Genomic DNA, 15,515 nt, shown 5'->3' with positions numbered 1-15,515 from the left:
CTTATATATATATATATATATATATATATATATATATACATATGAAAAATCACGAAATTTCGCATCGCGACTATATGGCCTTCAACGTAGCTTATTGTCGAAGCTCGGTTCGCAATAACGGCGCAATAATAGCTACGGATTAATGTATATTTTATTTCGTTTCGTATCTCAACGACGGGCAAACTCTAGAACTAATTGTAGATCCGCAAAAATTAAAGAATACTGTCTAATAAATATTATGTGTAACGTATGAAACCATACGCCACGAATAAATTTTAGAACAGAGTATCAGTTCACAATCAGAATAAGTAATGTCATTCTATTTTGAAATAGAAAAAAATAGCCTGTTATTAATAATATAAACGAAAATAAATTAATTCTACTTGAAGAAATAAAAAAGTAAGATTATTTTAAAAGTATTTTTTTTCTGTTCACATACACACACACATACAACACATGTTCTTTCTTTAAATACATTCTTTATCTAATGTAATTAGAAAAGTGAATGAGCATGAATAGAACGAATTTGCATGATCGAAATTTATTTAAGTTATACTTAATGTCGAATTTAATTTACGAGTCACCCGCCGCCGAGTCTACATGCAAAATTAAGAGAATGATCATTGCATGCTAAGTGAAAGAGACGACAAAAAAGAATAATCTCAAGCGGCAGAGAAAACGCCAAAAAGTCTAGTCTTTCTTTTTTCGTCCCGATATGTTTATAAGCAATAATATTATTGTGTAGGCAATCACGGATACATCTCTCGATATGCCAAGGTATGTTCTCGGGAGAACAATATTTTATAAATATAAAACCATATATATATATATATATATATATATATTATTTTTTTTTGTTTATCGCGTCTGGAACAAGTATTCAAAGCTGATTGAAATATTGCCTACAATATTTTGTAACTACACTGTCGACAATGATCGTTACAACAAACTACCCATTTTGAAATGTAGCTTTAATTGTCTCATAATATAAGTATACCTATAGACTCACAAGACAATCGTTTTATGAATCTATAAGTCATTACTATTGATTATTTACTACCAACAATATTTGACAGTTATATCATTGAACGCATAATTGCTCTGAAATGTCATCACTATAATGTATTTTTAAGTCGTATGTAAATCGATGTTATTTCATCAATTATTGCCATTAATAATCGGCAGATACACAGTTGGCAATAATTATCGTAAGCAGTTATTTTGTACAGTGTATTTTGATGCATTGTATTTTGTTTAAAAGGACAAAAATATTTAATTTGATTGCGTTCAAATTGTCCGTAAGATAACCATGATAATTTTCACTTTATATATTTATTTTATTATTAATATAGTTTAGGGTTTCTCAACTAATTCGTATATAAATTATCTTTTATATTGTTTTACTTAACTATTCATCTTGTCCAACTCATTATGTTATCCTTATGTAATCCTACTTTCATTTTTAATAATTTGTTTTCTTTTCAGTGGCAATACAATAGAATAAATATTACAAATCTAAAGCTATGTTTAATATGAAAAAATGTCAAATAATTCCTAGAAATTAAATAATGCAAAATATTTCTACACACAATCAAATAGAATATTTTGTCCTCTTATATAATGTAATCTCATATTGTATATTCTTCGCATATGAATTTACTAAAGAGAATGACGCGGAGATACATTCATGATATATAACACAGTGTTTAGTACATATAGTATAGTAGAAAGAGAGTCACTAAATGGCAGTAGGGAATAAAACAAACTAATACACCGCTGTTTCTTCCCTCTTCAGGCACCGGCGAAGCCATACACTTCCAACACTCTAATCTCGAAATCACCACTAGCGCAGAGGGGTGGATTGTTAAAGGTCGAACATCGATCCGTTTTACCGAATCTTATATTTTCGTCCATCCAGATCGCCTGACCATCCCTGAAATGAAATGATAAGAGCCATAAATTGTTTTAATATATTTTCCGAGTTACAATAATACTACATAGTATAGTGCTGAAAAATCGAAATTTATAATTAATTGTAAATTATTTGGTATAAAATATGTTATTACTTCGAAAGAGAGAAATAGAGAGAATTTCTGTTTCCATATTCTTTGCCCTTTGTGACACTTTTAAACAATTTATCAGCATTAATTTATGTCAAAACTTACCCGCCACCGATAGTTATCATCTTCGAATCAGCAGCCATAAATAGCTCGGCTGAATGATGCACTCTGGAGTCATTGTGCGATGAATCCATACCTACCCAAGGATACTTGGCTCGCTCAGGATACAAACTGAACAGGAATGTCTCACCAGTACCAAAGTATGCTTGTCTTTGACCTTTATCGTCTTTCAAATTACGTTCGCACCATCTAGTAGAACAATAGGCTCCAAATACCTGAAAAACATCGTAAAAATTACAAAATAAAGCTGCAAAATAAAAAAGTATTTAAAAAAACAAATTGTATTTAAAAAAAACGAATCAATATCTTTTATCAGTCTTTCTATCGAGATTATATATTTTGTAGTAATTTACATTTTTAACGTACGAAAGTTCTTACAATAAACAAAAAATAATTTACAACAAATGCCATAAATAAATTTTTGAACTAAAACTTTAAATAACAATTAATAAAATGTCTAATACTATATATTTTTTGTCAAAACACGTGTATATGTGTGTGTATATGTATGTAAAATAATATCGTTAAATATAAATATTGTTTGCTTATGCACTAAAGATACTTATTAGTGATTATACTTACTTCGTTATTACAGGTTTTTATCATCAGAAGGGTCGGTTCATGCTGCTCAACTCGCACATAGAACGTCGTCAAAGAGCATCCATGTTCTTCAGTCGTGTATAATAAGGTAGGCTGGTACATCGTGATCCTCATCGGTAGCCATGACCATAGGGTAAATAACTGGTACATAAACAAATCCAAATCATTAATTGGACGTAAAAGATGATTTTTATAATTGTGCAAACATTAGTTTCTAATGGCTCACTAATAATTTAAAAGGAGCAAACTAAATTACGATAAGACATGCGCGCTGATAAATTAAAATGATTGTATCAACTATTTTATGGAAAATTACAGTAACTAATACGTTAATAAAGATTTTTATATCTTCTTGATGATAAAAATTTACTATTTTTAACGCGTTTCTCCACAAGATACTCAGCGAAAAATAAAAAAATAACTGATATATTTTTTAAGTTAAATATACCTACTTTTTCTGAAAGTTATTTTTTCTTCATTCTCATCATTGTACTATTTTCTCCTACATTTACTGTATTTTTCCATACAAAGCAAAAGAATATCGAGATTTTTTTGTTGGCAATCCTTTGTTTTTTAGATAATATTAATCATGAAAGATGTAATTGTGATATAAATATATGTGCAATCTATAATTGAATATTTCTAAAATTATACGTTGCAAAAAAAAACTCAACTGTTTTTACTAGAAGAACATAATATTTGTAAATTATATTTATTCTACCATCATAAAGTATTCTTCTTTTCTAATTATTTACATTTATATACACATATATACGTATATCTCTATAAAAAAAAAATATAGAACAAAAAGTAGTTAGAACATTTCTTATTTATATTGTAATATCGCAAACATTTTTTTATAAAGAAACAATTCTAACAAAATGTGTTTCTATCTCATTTATGTGAGATATCAACAAAAACACGAATAATACGCTGATATGCTGACAAAAGTAAACATCCGTATCTTTTACAAATCAGTGCATAATATCATTCGTCATGCAACAGTCAGGATAGCATCAATCGGTTAGAGATAAAAATACAAATGAATGTTATCGAGACGTCAACATGGGTTCTTGTGCTAGCGATGAGATGTATTCTTTTCAACTGCACGTTCAGTACTTTTTATTTTCTAATTTTTCTCTTTCACTCTTTCTTCCTCCAATACAAGGAAAACATTATAACAATAATTAATTTAAAAAGCACATGTGCTTTATTTATTTTCAATTGAATCCATTTCCATTTCGATCGGTACCTCAACTTAGAGTTTCCTTAGCAAAGTAAACCTTCAATCACTCATCCTATCTCAAAATAATTACAAGGGGATTACATAAACTTTCTCCATACAATAATACAACAAAATATTTCGCTCTTACTTTGAAACACTCTTCATATATATATACAAGATTTAGCAATTTGAAATCTAACGATTTTTTTTCGAGCTTATGTAGAGAAATGACGATTTAAAGAAGTAAAATAATACAGTAAGAAAATAAAATAATAAAAAGAGGAATAATTTTTCAATACTAATAATATTTTTGTATTTTATTTATTGAGTTTAATTGATAATAAATTCTAAAAATAACATCCCGTAAATTAACATTTCTATCTAACTACTCTCATTGTTCGCAATCTTTTTGACAGTTCTTGAATTTGTTGTCATGTTATTTTTCAGTGGAAGAATATTTTAAGATTTTGCTTTAAACAGCTTTTATTAAGATAATCTCGCTCACGACAGTAAATTCAAGAATTAAATCAAAGTTTATATAGTTTTTGAATAAAGTAATGAAAAAATTTTAATGAAAGACTCCTATTAGAAATATAAAAGTGCTCATTTACAAGATGCTATTTTTAGAATTAAACATTATAAATAAATAAAAAGTATAAATATTTTCTTATATTTTATTTATTACTTTAGATCTTTATGACAAGCCGAAAAAAATCGTCAAATTCTCTAGGTTGCCGAACTTTGCATATATTTTTATGCGATTGCATATACATCAACGACGACAATATAGACATGCCATAGAATAAACGACTACTTGACGGAGTTTTTGAATCTTAACTCAATCGATGAAAGGACGGCCGTGAGTACTTACATCAGGCATGTCTAGGATCTGGGAGCATATACTTTGTATGGGATAAACGCCCATTGATAGAGCGCGTGGTCCAGGACTGTGTGCGCCCTACACACCCGGTACCATTTAATCCATTATTCCAGTGAAGGCAGCACAACACAAGACAGCACAAACACGTCAGTTACATCAATGTACAGTGAAGAGTACCAATGCGAAGTTTGCATGTACCCACTGCACAAATGCTCCACGGAGATATTGGATACTTTTTTGTAACGTAAAGTTACACCAAAGAATGGGATGTAAATAACTAAATAAATTATACATTTATTAGATACGAATAACCGCATAGAATTTCATGAATTTAATATTGATTATCCTGGAGCAATGTAAAATTCTTTGATTCTTCTCTACAATCGCATCGTTTGTTGACATCAGAAGAAAAAAAAATCGTGCAATATTTTTCTTGCACTACACATCGAAATAAATTAGGTTTTTTTTGCATGCTACAACTTATATTCAATAGAATTTACATATATGAAATGTGCCATGGAGACTATTCTTTTGATTCGCGAATTGATAAATAAGTAAACCTTGTTTGAACTATTATCAATTCCATTCTTGTCTATTCTTAGAGCTGATAAAAATTTTTAGGGTATAAAATTTGAGTGCAGAAAATGCTAAGAAACTTATGATCATTTAACATAATACAGCAAAATATTATTAAAACATTAACATATCTCAAAGCCTGCAATGAAAATTCAGTCTGCTTTCCTTATTCAACGCTTTTCTACAAACTATTCGTTTATATATTTCTCTTCTAATCATTTTATTTCATTATCTAACGAAAATATTAGTAAATAGAATAATGAATATATTCTTAATATATATTTACAAATGATTCGTGAATATAATAATTATTAAATGTATAATTATAAATAAAACAGCTGTAAAAAATTTAATTTTGATTTTTTAATTTAATATTTGTAATATTAATAAATTATCAAATTTATATTAATAGATAAAGAAATATTTAATATAAGTTTAAATTCTCTACTTTGTCTAATTCAATAAAGCCTATCTTATATTAAAATCTTATATTAAGATCTGTTTATTACATTATTATGCACAACAATGATAATAAACAGCAAGTGTATTTCAAACGTTTAATTATTTAATACATACATTATTATTATATCGTGACCACATATTGTTCCAAATATTCCGAAATATTACAGACCTTTTTAAGATGTTGGCAGATAAAATAGACGATGATATTGATTTTCAATATCATAAAAGAGATGCCCTTGATTATTAAGACAAAGAGGCAGAACGATCGGAATTTTTTAGTAGGAATTTTTCATGTAGTAAGCTTGAAGACGACTTTAAATTTAAAAGATATAATTTTTAAAAATTACAATTACATTTATTTTACAATTTTTAATGTTACGTATCTTAGAAGCTCTATTCTTAATTATATTTTTCAGTTTTATGTTAAATCTCTATATTCTGAAAATAAAAATTGTTTAAAAATCTAGTAAAAAATATTTTGATACTTGTTTTTTGTTTCTATATTGTGTACTAATAGAATTACAAATTCTTGTAGTATAGATTGGGAAATATAGAAAAACATATAGAACACAACTTAGATGTTTTCGAAAAATAAATGTGATTAATGTTATATCTACGGAAAGCATCTTCTAAAAGTTGGCATAATAATATGTCTGAATCAATATCATAGAATCACATTCAGAAAACAGGATAATAAGTTTATAACAGATAACACTGAAAGGAATGAAACTAATACTAAACGTTTGCCAAGCAAAGCTCGATTAAATTCATGTAATTCAGATGAGATCCTATTATTTATAAACTTTCATGGCTTAGTCCTTTACCGATTATAATTTATAAAAAATTTCATGCTTAAATTACAAACTGAAACTCTAAAAGAATTAATTCATTTTTATTTTTTTTTTAAGACTTTTCTCCCTTAGTATAGCCATATTAAATTATAACGTCAAAAAATAATTTTTTCTTGCATACATTGAAACATATTAATCTTTCTCTCTCATGTTTATAATTATGTTTGATTAAATAGAAAAATGAAATAAAGAATAGATCTTTAATCTATTATATATATATACAGCACATTTTATAATTGTAGGACGAATATAAATATTTGATCCTCTTTCATTTATTAATAAGACATAATTAGAATTTCATTGATATAGTTTAATATATAATTTATGCTATCATACACGGATTAGTAGCGAAAAAATTGATTTATTTCGATGTAAAATAAGTTTTCTATAATAAACTATAACTTAAGTCTTAGCTGTAAGTCTTAGCTGTTTTAAGTCTTAAGCTGTAAGAAATTCACTAATCACAGTCAATTCTTCTCACGTTCGGCTGTTGATTGGTCAATTTCTTACGGCTGAAGCTTAATGGCTTAATGTAGAAAGTCTATAACACAAGAAAAAGATTTATGTGTTTGCTTCCGATTTATAATCCAATATGACTGCAAAAAGAGGAGCCCTTAAGAAGATTTTTAAAAGAAGGAAGAAGAAAGAATAACGCGATAGACGAATAGTTATATATCTTCCAATTCAATTTTTTGAACATAAGGAGCTGCGCACAATCAAAGAAATAGGAAACAAAGGAAAATAAGATTATTAACTTATCAGAAACTATATATTGCATGTGCAAGTTTCTGATAGGTTGAGATTCTTATTCTCCGTTCTCTATTCTTTTAATTTTGTGCAGTCCCTAAAAGTTGCTCATTTATTTGTTTGAATACTGATCTTGTGAGAAGTTATAGATCATTCACGATTGCAACCCGCATTGATACACGCGGAGCCACACTGAAAAAGCCAGCGAGAATTTTACATTATGCGTTGCAATAGACATTGCTGACGAGAGTATTGGTTACTGCCGCGTTGATAGTGGAAGATGTATTAAAGGAATCGTTGCGGATGGATAAATAACAGCAACAAAGCTGGCACGACAAATGTATGGCGATGAGTACGTGTAGAGTATGAGTGTAATATAAATGATATCTCAGAGTATAAAGGGGAGAAATAAAGGTAAAGGTGGGCAGAGCACATGAAATTGACAACACATTTCCCAAAAAGATAATTATACGATACCCTGTCTTTGTACGTGTCTTCACATTCTTTCTGAAAACAAATGGAATCATTGAGAGATTCGAAGGTTTACCGAACCCTATAAGAGACTACTTTAACACGCTGGGCTGTACAAAGCGGAGATTGAAACCAGTACATAGGATATTCAGTAAATTGTAATACAATCAACTTAAGAAAGCTATTTCTCGTAAAAAAGAAACGTTTAAAAGAATACAATAATTTGTTTAGATTGTGTAGTTTTCAAGAGAGAGACTACTTTAAATATAAAAATGTATTTATTCGACTATATGTTGGTACTAATATGTTGAATATCTTGTAACAATTAATTACAATTGAAGTAATATCGAATTTTCAATGCTAGAAACATACCATTGTGTTCGCAATTGTTGTATTTCATTATTTCGAAAAATTATTACTATTTATAGTTAATAAATTATTATCAGTACTATTTTTTCAGAACGCAATCAACTAAAAACTAAAACTTGATAAAAAATATTTATCGAATATCTTTTAATCATTTTTTTCACAAGAAATTGTTTTCTTATTGATTATATCATGATTGATTGAATATTCTGATTGATTGAAATTTCATCGAGTTAAGATTTGGATATCATAGGCATGCAACAATGATCCTTACGTTTATCCGTGAGTAAATGAAATGCGATAATCGGCATAAGGTTTTTTCTCGCATATCTGTAACATCGAAAATCGAACTCAACGAAATTATATCGGTTTCAATTCTCATTATAAAGAGAAATTATACAAGATATCCCCTAGTGTAAGCAATCTCTTTCATTCCTTAAAATTGAAGAAGATAGATGTTATAACAAGTGAAGTTTACATTTAATAATTTCTTCTTTGTTTTAAGAAATAAAAGGAATAGTTACATATGCTGAAACAATAAAATGTTGCATACTATGTAAAAAACTATAAATATTTCATATTTGTAACCTCTAGAAATTCTATCATTTAAAATTATTATGTTCTTGCATATAAACTCCAGATATACTCATAATGTTCTGCTTTTGGTGAAATCAATATTTCTGCAGAAAATTATTTGATATGTTCAATTTGAATTTATTACTTAATTTCAATTTATTCCATTAAAACTTGTAAACATTAATAATCTCACACACTTTTGATTATACATTACTCTATTTAAAATTAAGCGAAAATGTGAAACCTACTAATTTAACTAGTTAGCTCGCGTATAGATATACAAAGTAACCCATCGTTGTGCGAACACTTGGCGCGAGACACTACTGTGTCTCTTGATTCCATGTTTAAAAATTAATTGGTTGAGAAAAAGTTTTCAACTTTTACTATTATAAACAATTTAATAATTACATTTTAAATAAAATTCTAAAAAAAAATTTGAAGACACATTTAAAAAAATAAAATTGATATTTTCTTTTTCTTTCTTTAATAATCTTCAATGTTTAGAGATTAGAAAAAATATTCATTAAAAGATTCAAAATTCCAACAATGAACTTCCGTGCATTTTTTTAAGTGCAGCCAATATAATTGAAGTTATAACAACATAAAAATTTTATGCATGATATGCATTACGTCCAGACATGCTGAAAATTGTTGAAAAAATTATCAATTTTTATCAACATTATTCTTCTATTAGCAATTAAATGTATTTATGCCATTACTATCCTGCTTATCAAATTATAATTCTAACTTTAATTTATGAATGTTATTTGTTAAGCTAAATCATAAAATATCCAAGATTCTTAATAATCAGTACATTTTTATTAATAAATTGAAAGAAATATGAAATTGAATTAAGAAAAAGGAAAAGATAAATAACGTACTTCTCGTATTGTGAGTGTATGTGACATCATCTGAATGTTGACCTGGGACTGACTGGTGGGTAGATTGTCTGTTGAACGTGATCTGGCCAACGATCGGGACCCTGTCAGGACGCTCTTGCTCTTAAGAGCCATTTCTGTGCGCAGAAATACTCGCGATATGTATGCTGAGCTGAGCCCACGTATCCCAAAAGCGGTACGTAAAAATTTAGCAGGTGTTACCTGTGAAAATTAATGAATTATTTTCAGCAGCGTTTCTCATAATTAAATCCTTGTAAGATAAAATATCTAAACTTCTAAGTAGAATATTATTATTATACATATGTACGTATTTAAATATACATATTTAAATCATTATTTTAGTTCATATTTGAAATTTTTATTAAAGAAGTATGGATCACATCTCAAAATAATATCAAAAATATAAAAATTTCATAGATTGTTTTATCATTATGTCTGAATATTTGTGTAAAATTTGAACACAATTCTCTTATTATTTTAAAAGTTATTTAATTTTTCGTTAGTCTTCATTTTTATATAAAATCGCGTTTTGCAATACTTATTTGATGAAGAAATAATACTAAGAATTAAATCAAATTTTAAACACATATTGATCAAACAATAATAAATATTCGTGCAAAAGTTCATTTACATTTACTTGTTCGTATTTAAAATTTATTGCTCTAAAATTACAGAAAAATGTGGTTATTTTGCATAAAACCATTATAAGTCAAATTAAGATTGTTTTGTTTTTTTTTTTGTAATTTTAGGGCTAATGTTATCAAAATTTTTTGAATGATATTGATTGATATCAGATTATTTTATCTAACACTTGTTTGATACTTTTAGCTGATATAATATAGTCAAAACATCCTTAAATACAAATATGTTATTCTTTCTCTTGTTGTCTAATATGTCTTATAGTGTATTAGTTTTTTTGTGCTTTTCAAATTTATTTCTTATGTTATAATTATTCCGTAATCTAAACACAATTTATTTTGTTACTTACTGGCATTTGTCTGCAGAACTTTGATAGAGCGGCATCTATCCCATTCTTCGAAATCTCATTCATCCATTCGGAATTCTGCGGCGAAGAATGCTTATAAAATAATAAAACTATAGCCATAGCTACCCGATAAAAGACCTGAAAGCAAAACAATTGATAATTTAATTAAATTATTAAAACAGTACTTTATAACAAATCGCGTCCAAAAATATGTCCAAAAAGAACAATTTTATCTACGCTCAAAAATGCTTGCAAAACAACTTTCTGTTGGCACTGAGTCAAATGTCAAATTTAACATTTGTCCTATTCCTAGAATATAAGTGCATTGCTCAGTACACATAACGCGCGCATGATCTTTATCTGTCGGTTGGGTAAACGCCAATTTTTCTCACTCTCATAAGTGCGATAGATGGATGGTTTCACGTGCTGTTCTTTGACTGGTTCCTTGAATGCATAACAAGAAATAAAGTTCGGAATTTTCCGGTTGGCGGACGGTTCAAACCAGTTTGGACTCGGAATTCATGATAATCGAATGATTCTAACAATTCTTCAAACTTTCTTCTCAAAATTTAAATTATTCGAATTTTCTTTGCTATCTTTATTTGCTAACTTCTTTATTTGTAACTGTCTATTGTAAAATAAAGAATACAAATATACATTTGTTTCACTTTCTAATTTGTAATTTAATGTGTGCTAAGGAAATCAGTATCTTCTTATGTCTTTGATCGTTTTTCTTTGCAATGAATATTGTATTTTCATATGAATTTTTAATATCTAAACGATTTAAATAAATTTAAACTTTTAAATATTATTGTTCAAATGATTTGATCAATTGCGTATCAACTATACGAATTGTTAATTTAAATTTGAAATTCGAATTTTTAATTATGGCAAAATGTACATTTCGTGAGTTGAATATAATTTATAAAAATTATTCATAGAGTTAGCGATCAGATCTAAAATACAAACTCACTTTAATGCCTTCATGAAGAAAACAGTCCATAACCCTGACTAGATGTTGAAATGGAAGAAGTTGAAGAATCCACCAGATCCAATCCATATAGATTCTTTCTGCTCTTGAACCAGAGCAATGCCTCGCTAAATGTACAGCAGCTGATTTCTTAAAATTATGAAATCGAAAAATATATATTATATTTTATATATTATATTTTATATACACATGCACACGTGCGCACGCGCGCATACGCACACACATATCGCTAAAAATCTATTACTGCTTGTAATTTTTTGATAGCAAATAATTTTATATCTTAGGTTTATATCTCTTTTATATAATTTCAGTGAATATATCGATCTGGAGTAAAATCGATTAAAAAAAAATAGATAAAGAAGTTTATTCTACCATGAGATAAAGTATTGAGATAATGAAAAATATAAGATATATCGCGTAAAATATTATAAGTCATTTTCTCCGAAAATAACAAAGATAACAATAAACATTTTTTCTCCGCTTTTAAAGTTTAATCTAAGATTACTATTTGATAAATAGAATATTATTAACCCCCACCCTCACCCCTCCCTCTCTCTCTCTCTCTCTCTCTCTTATTTATCTATATATATAGATATATGACTTAAGATTTTTTTAATCGATAATGTAAATTTTTTCCGAATTTTTTTTAATCCAATCGAATCATTTAAACATAATTTTAATTAATAATAATTATTATTAGATTAAATTTTGATATATAGATCGTAAAAAAGATTTCTATATACATTAAAAATTGGCTGAATATCGCGTAGCATTTTTAATTGATTGCAACAGCCAATTTTTGCGTTAGTCTATCCTATAACACAATCAAAAATTGGCCGCTGCGGCATACCATTTAATTTGCTGCAGCAGCGAATCTTTTCTTTCAATGTAAGAAAAATAATAATGATATAAAATCATTTTAAATATACTTGTATTTAAATATTTAATATAAAATTGATAAAATATATTTTCATTACAATTAGACGGTAAATTCATAGGATATGCAAAAAAAAACATAAATAAAACTACAGTTACAAATTAATGACCAATACGAATCTGATGCACAATTGTACATATAACTAATCAAAGTAATGAACACCAAAAGCCATCAACTGAGTAATAAGAGTAATTTCAATAGAGATTAAAATCGAAATCAATTATAATTATTTGTATTTTAAAGTCTGATTAGTCTTAATAAGATATTTTTTAGGCATATTCGAATAATAAATTACTTGTAAACTCATAAACAGATAATATTTATTTTTATCATTTTATCTTATTTTATTTGTTTTATGTTTGAAATGAATATTTAAGATGGTTTAGAGATAATAGAAGCAAATTATTCAATTAGGGAAACATTTAGTTATATTAGATGAAACATGTAGAATCTATTATCATTGCTTTTTTTGTTTGATTAAACTTATTATTAGTTTTTTAAAAGAATTTTAGCACAATTTCCGCGCTTGACTCCTATATGCCATTTTATCTTTTATTTATTTGAATTGTCACTTGTCCATTATTAATCTTATATGTTTAATTTTATGAAATCTAAGTTTTAGAAATTATTGTACTATATTTTTATTTTGTATTACAACATGTACTTACAACATGTTTCTTGGTGATTTGTTCTACCGTTTTCCATGTAACTTCATAAAGAAGTTTGGTTTGCGTGATGAACATTTTCTCTTTGGCAGCTACCAAAGTAGCCATACAGTGGTAACATTCCTCCTCTGAAAAATAACATTCTCAAAATAACATAAGCAGCGGTTTATCGCAAGTAAACAAAATCCTTACTATAAATTTGCTTATTTTAGACCTTCTAATTAAATTAAAAAATATATAAAAATCATAATCTACAAATAATTGTCCAGTAGAAATAATATTATAAATTATTAAATTCATATATTTATTGGTTCAATTAAATATAATTTTAATTAAATATAAATAATATTTCGGAGCTATTCGAACCTGGTTAGTTCGCGTATGCCAATTCTTATATTACAAACTTCTTTCACAAAATATAATCTATTATGTACAGTATGTAATTTTAAATTGTGTCACTGAGGAGGACCTTGAAGGTTGAAACGTTTAACATAATAGATTATATTTTGTGAAAAAAGTTTGTAATAGGAGGTTTGTAATAGTAAGAATTGGCGTAAGCGAGCCAGGCTCGAATAGCTCCACAAATTTATATTTAAACTATAAATTACGAATATTATTCATAAACTATTCATAATTAACTAATATTAATAATTAATATTTTTATCCATCATTGTACCGAAAATATAAACTGAAAATGTAGAATAACATTTTTCCATTCAATCATCCACTTTTTTTTAGAAAAATAAAAATTGAAAATTAAATTGAATGTAGACATATTCTACTATTTTATATTGTATTAAAAAGTATTAAAAATTATAAATAACCGTGAACGCTTTCTAATTGCAATATCCCTAGACACTTTCGTGCACACGCATTCTAAAGCCTTCGGTTTTCTCTAAAACCTGTAAGCTGGTTACACATTTCACGATCCGAAAATTCGAATTGAGTTTTAGAATCGTGGATACAAGGCTTAAGAGTACTTATTTCGTTTGTGCATTTTTTGTCGTACGACAAGAGATCCTCGGATCTCTATTCTATAGCCAATCAACAGGCTAAGAAATTTGTCGTACGATAAAAACGCACAAATGAAATAGCGGCTTAATGCTGTAATCATCGACACATTATACATCCATACTTAGCCCGAGAGCTATTAATCGGCTAAATTTCTATTTTCTAGTGATAATTGAATAGTTACTAACCGTGGCTATAAATATAAGAAGAAAACGCTGGAGAAATAGAAATGCAGTTCCAATCACAATCACGAATTAAAAAATATTAAAGTATGGTACTGAAAAATAAACCTAACTCTATCTAAAATCGCGGTATCATAATCAGTACATATTTTGATTCCAACTGAATCGTGCACAACACTCTGCTTTGTGCATTTCTGTGCATTTTGTGTTAAGATATGCTAAGTAATTGGAAAGCAACTCTGTTTATATTTTATTAAGTAAATATAACCAATTTGAAGTTGATTTTTGCATTTTGAACATAAATCCGTAATATTTTATTTAAATAAAATAAAAAATAATTCCTATAATTTTTGATATGTCAAATTATTATTGCATTAAGCTATTGTTGATTTAATACTGAGTTAGTGTTATTTACCTGGCACAAAATGTAAGAGAAGTGCAGTTAACGGATAAAGGGATGGGCTGTATGTAATGTCAGGACAAGCATATCCTAATACAGATACGATTCTGTCCGCCACGTTTCTGCCCTTCCTCGTCAAATTGTAAGACAAGCAATGCGTACTATCGACAAACGGCGGTAGCATGATTGATTTTTCTGGTAATTCTGTAAACAAAATATTTCAAAGCTTATATTAGGCCTGTTCTTTGTGGCTAACTGAAAATGAGAAAATGAGAGCTTTAATGTAGCGATGAAGAAAAAACATTATTCTCGAAAAATATCGCGTACGAAAATATTATAGTGTATATTATGTATGTTATAGATTTGCGTTTGCGATATATAGATTTAGGAATATACGTCCATTGATTATATTTTCTACATCATCTTTTCAATAAATACATATTCGGATTCAATGTTTTCATAAGTTTTAAAAAAAGTGTTGCAACCTTTTAGTCGATGAGTGTACAGATAT

At 27.6% G+C, this 15,515-nt stretch overlaps 1 protein-coding gene across 1 annotated transcript in view; it reads right to left on the bottom strand.

The window, feature by feature from the left end:
- Positions 1–1,791: 1,791 nt before the first annotated feature.
- LOC105620910 (TBC1 domain family member 24) overlaps positions 1,792–15,515 on the bottom strand; it is a 24,112-nt gene continuing 10,388 nt past the window's right edge. The window contains exons 2-11 of the mRNA XM_012202388.1: positions 15,020–15,208; positions 13,415–13,539; positions 11,792–11,938; positions 10,822–10,956; positions 9,816–10,034; positions 7,999–8,028; positions 4,877–4,963; positions 2,763–2,921; positions 2,166–2,395; positions 1,792–1,933 (exon numbers count right to left, since the gene is read on the bottom strand). Of these exons, the coding sequence (XP_012057778.1) occupies positions 1,792–1,933; positions 2,166–2,395; positions 2,763–2,921; positions 4,877–4,963; positions 7,999–8,028; positions 9,816–10,034; positions 10,822–10,956; positions 11,792–11,938; positions 13,415–13,539; positions 15,020–15,208 (1,463 nt within the window). The remainder of the gene's footprint in view (positions 1,934–2,165; positions 2,396–2,762; positions 2,922–4,876; positions 4,964–7,998; positions 8,029–9,815; positions 10,035–10,821; positions 10,957–11,791; positions 11,939–13,414; positions 13,540–15,019; positions 15,209–15,515) is intronic.

This window comes from Atta cephalotes (genome assembly GCF_000143395.1).
Source record: "Atta cephalotes unplaced genomic scaffold scaffold00030, whole genome shotgun sequence".
Taxonomy (NCBI): Eukaryota; Metazoa; Arthropoda; class Insecta; order Hymenoptera; family Formicidae; genus Atta; species Atta cephalotes.
The sequence above is the reverse complement of the archived record's forward strand: the minus strand, read 5'-3'. Positions and strand labels throughout refer to the sequence as shown.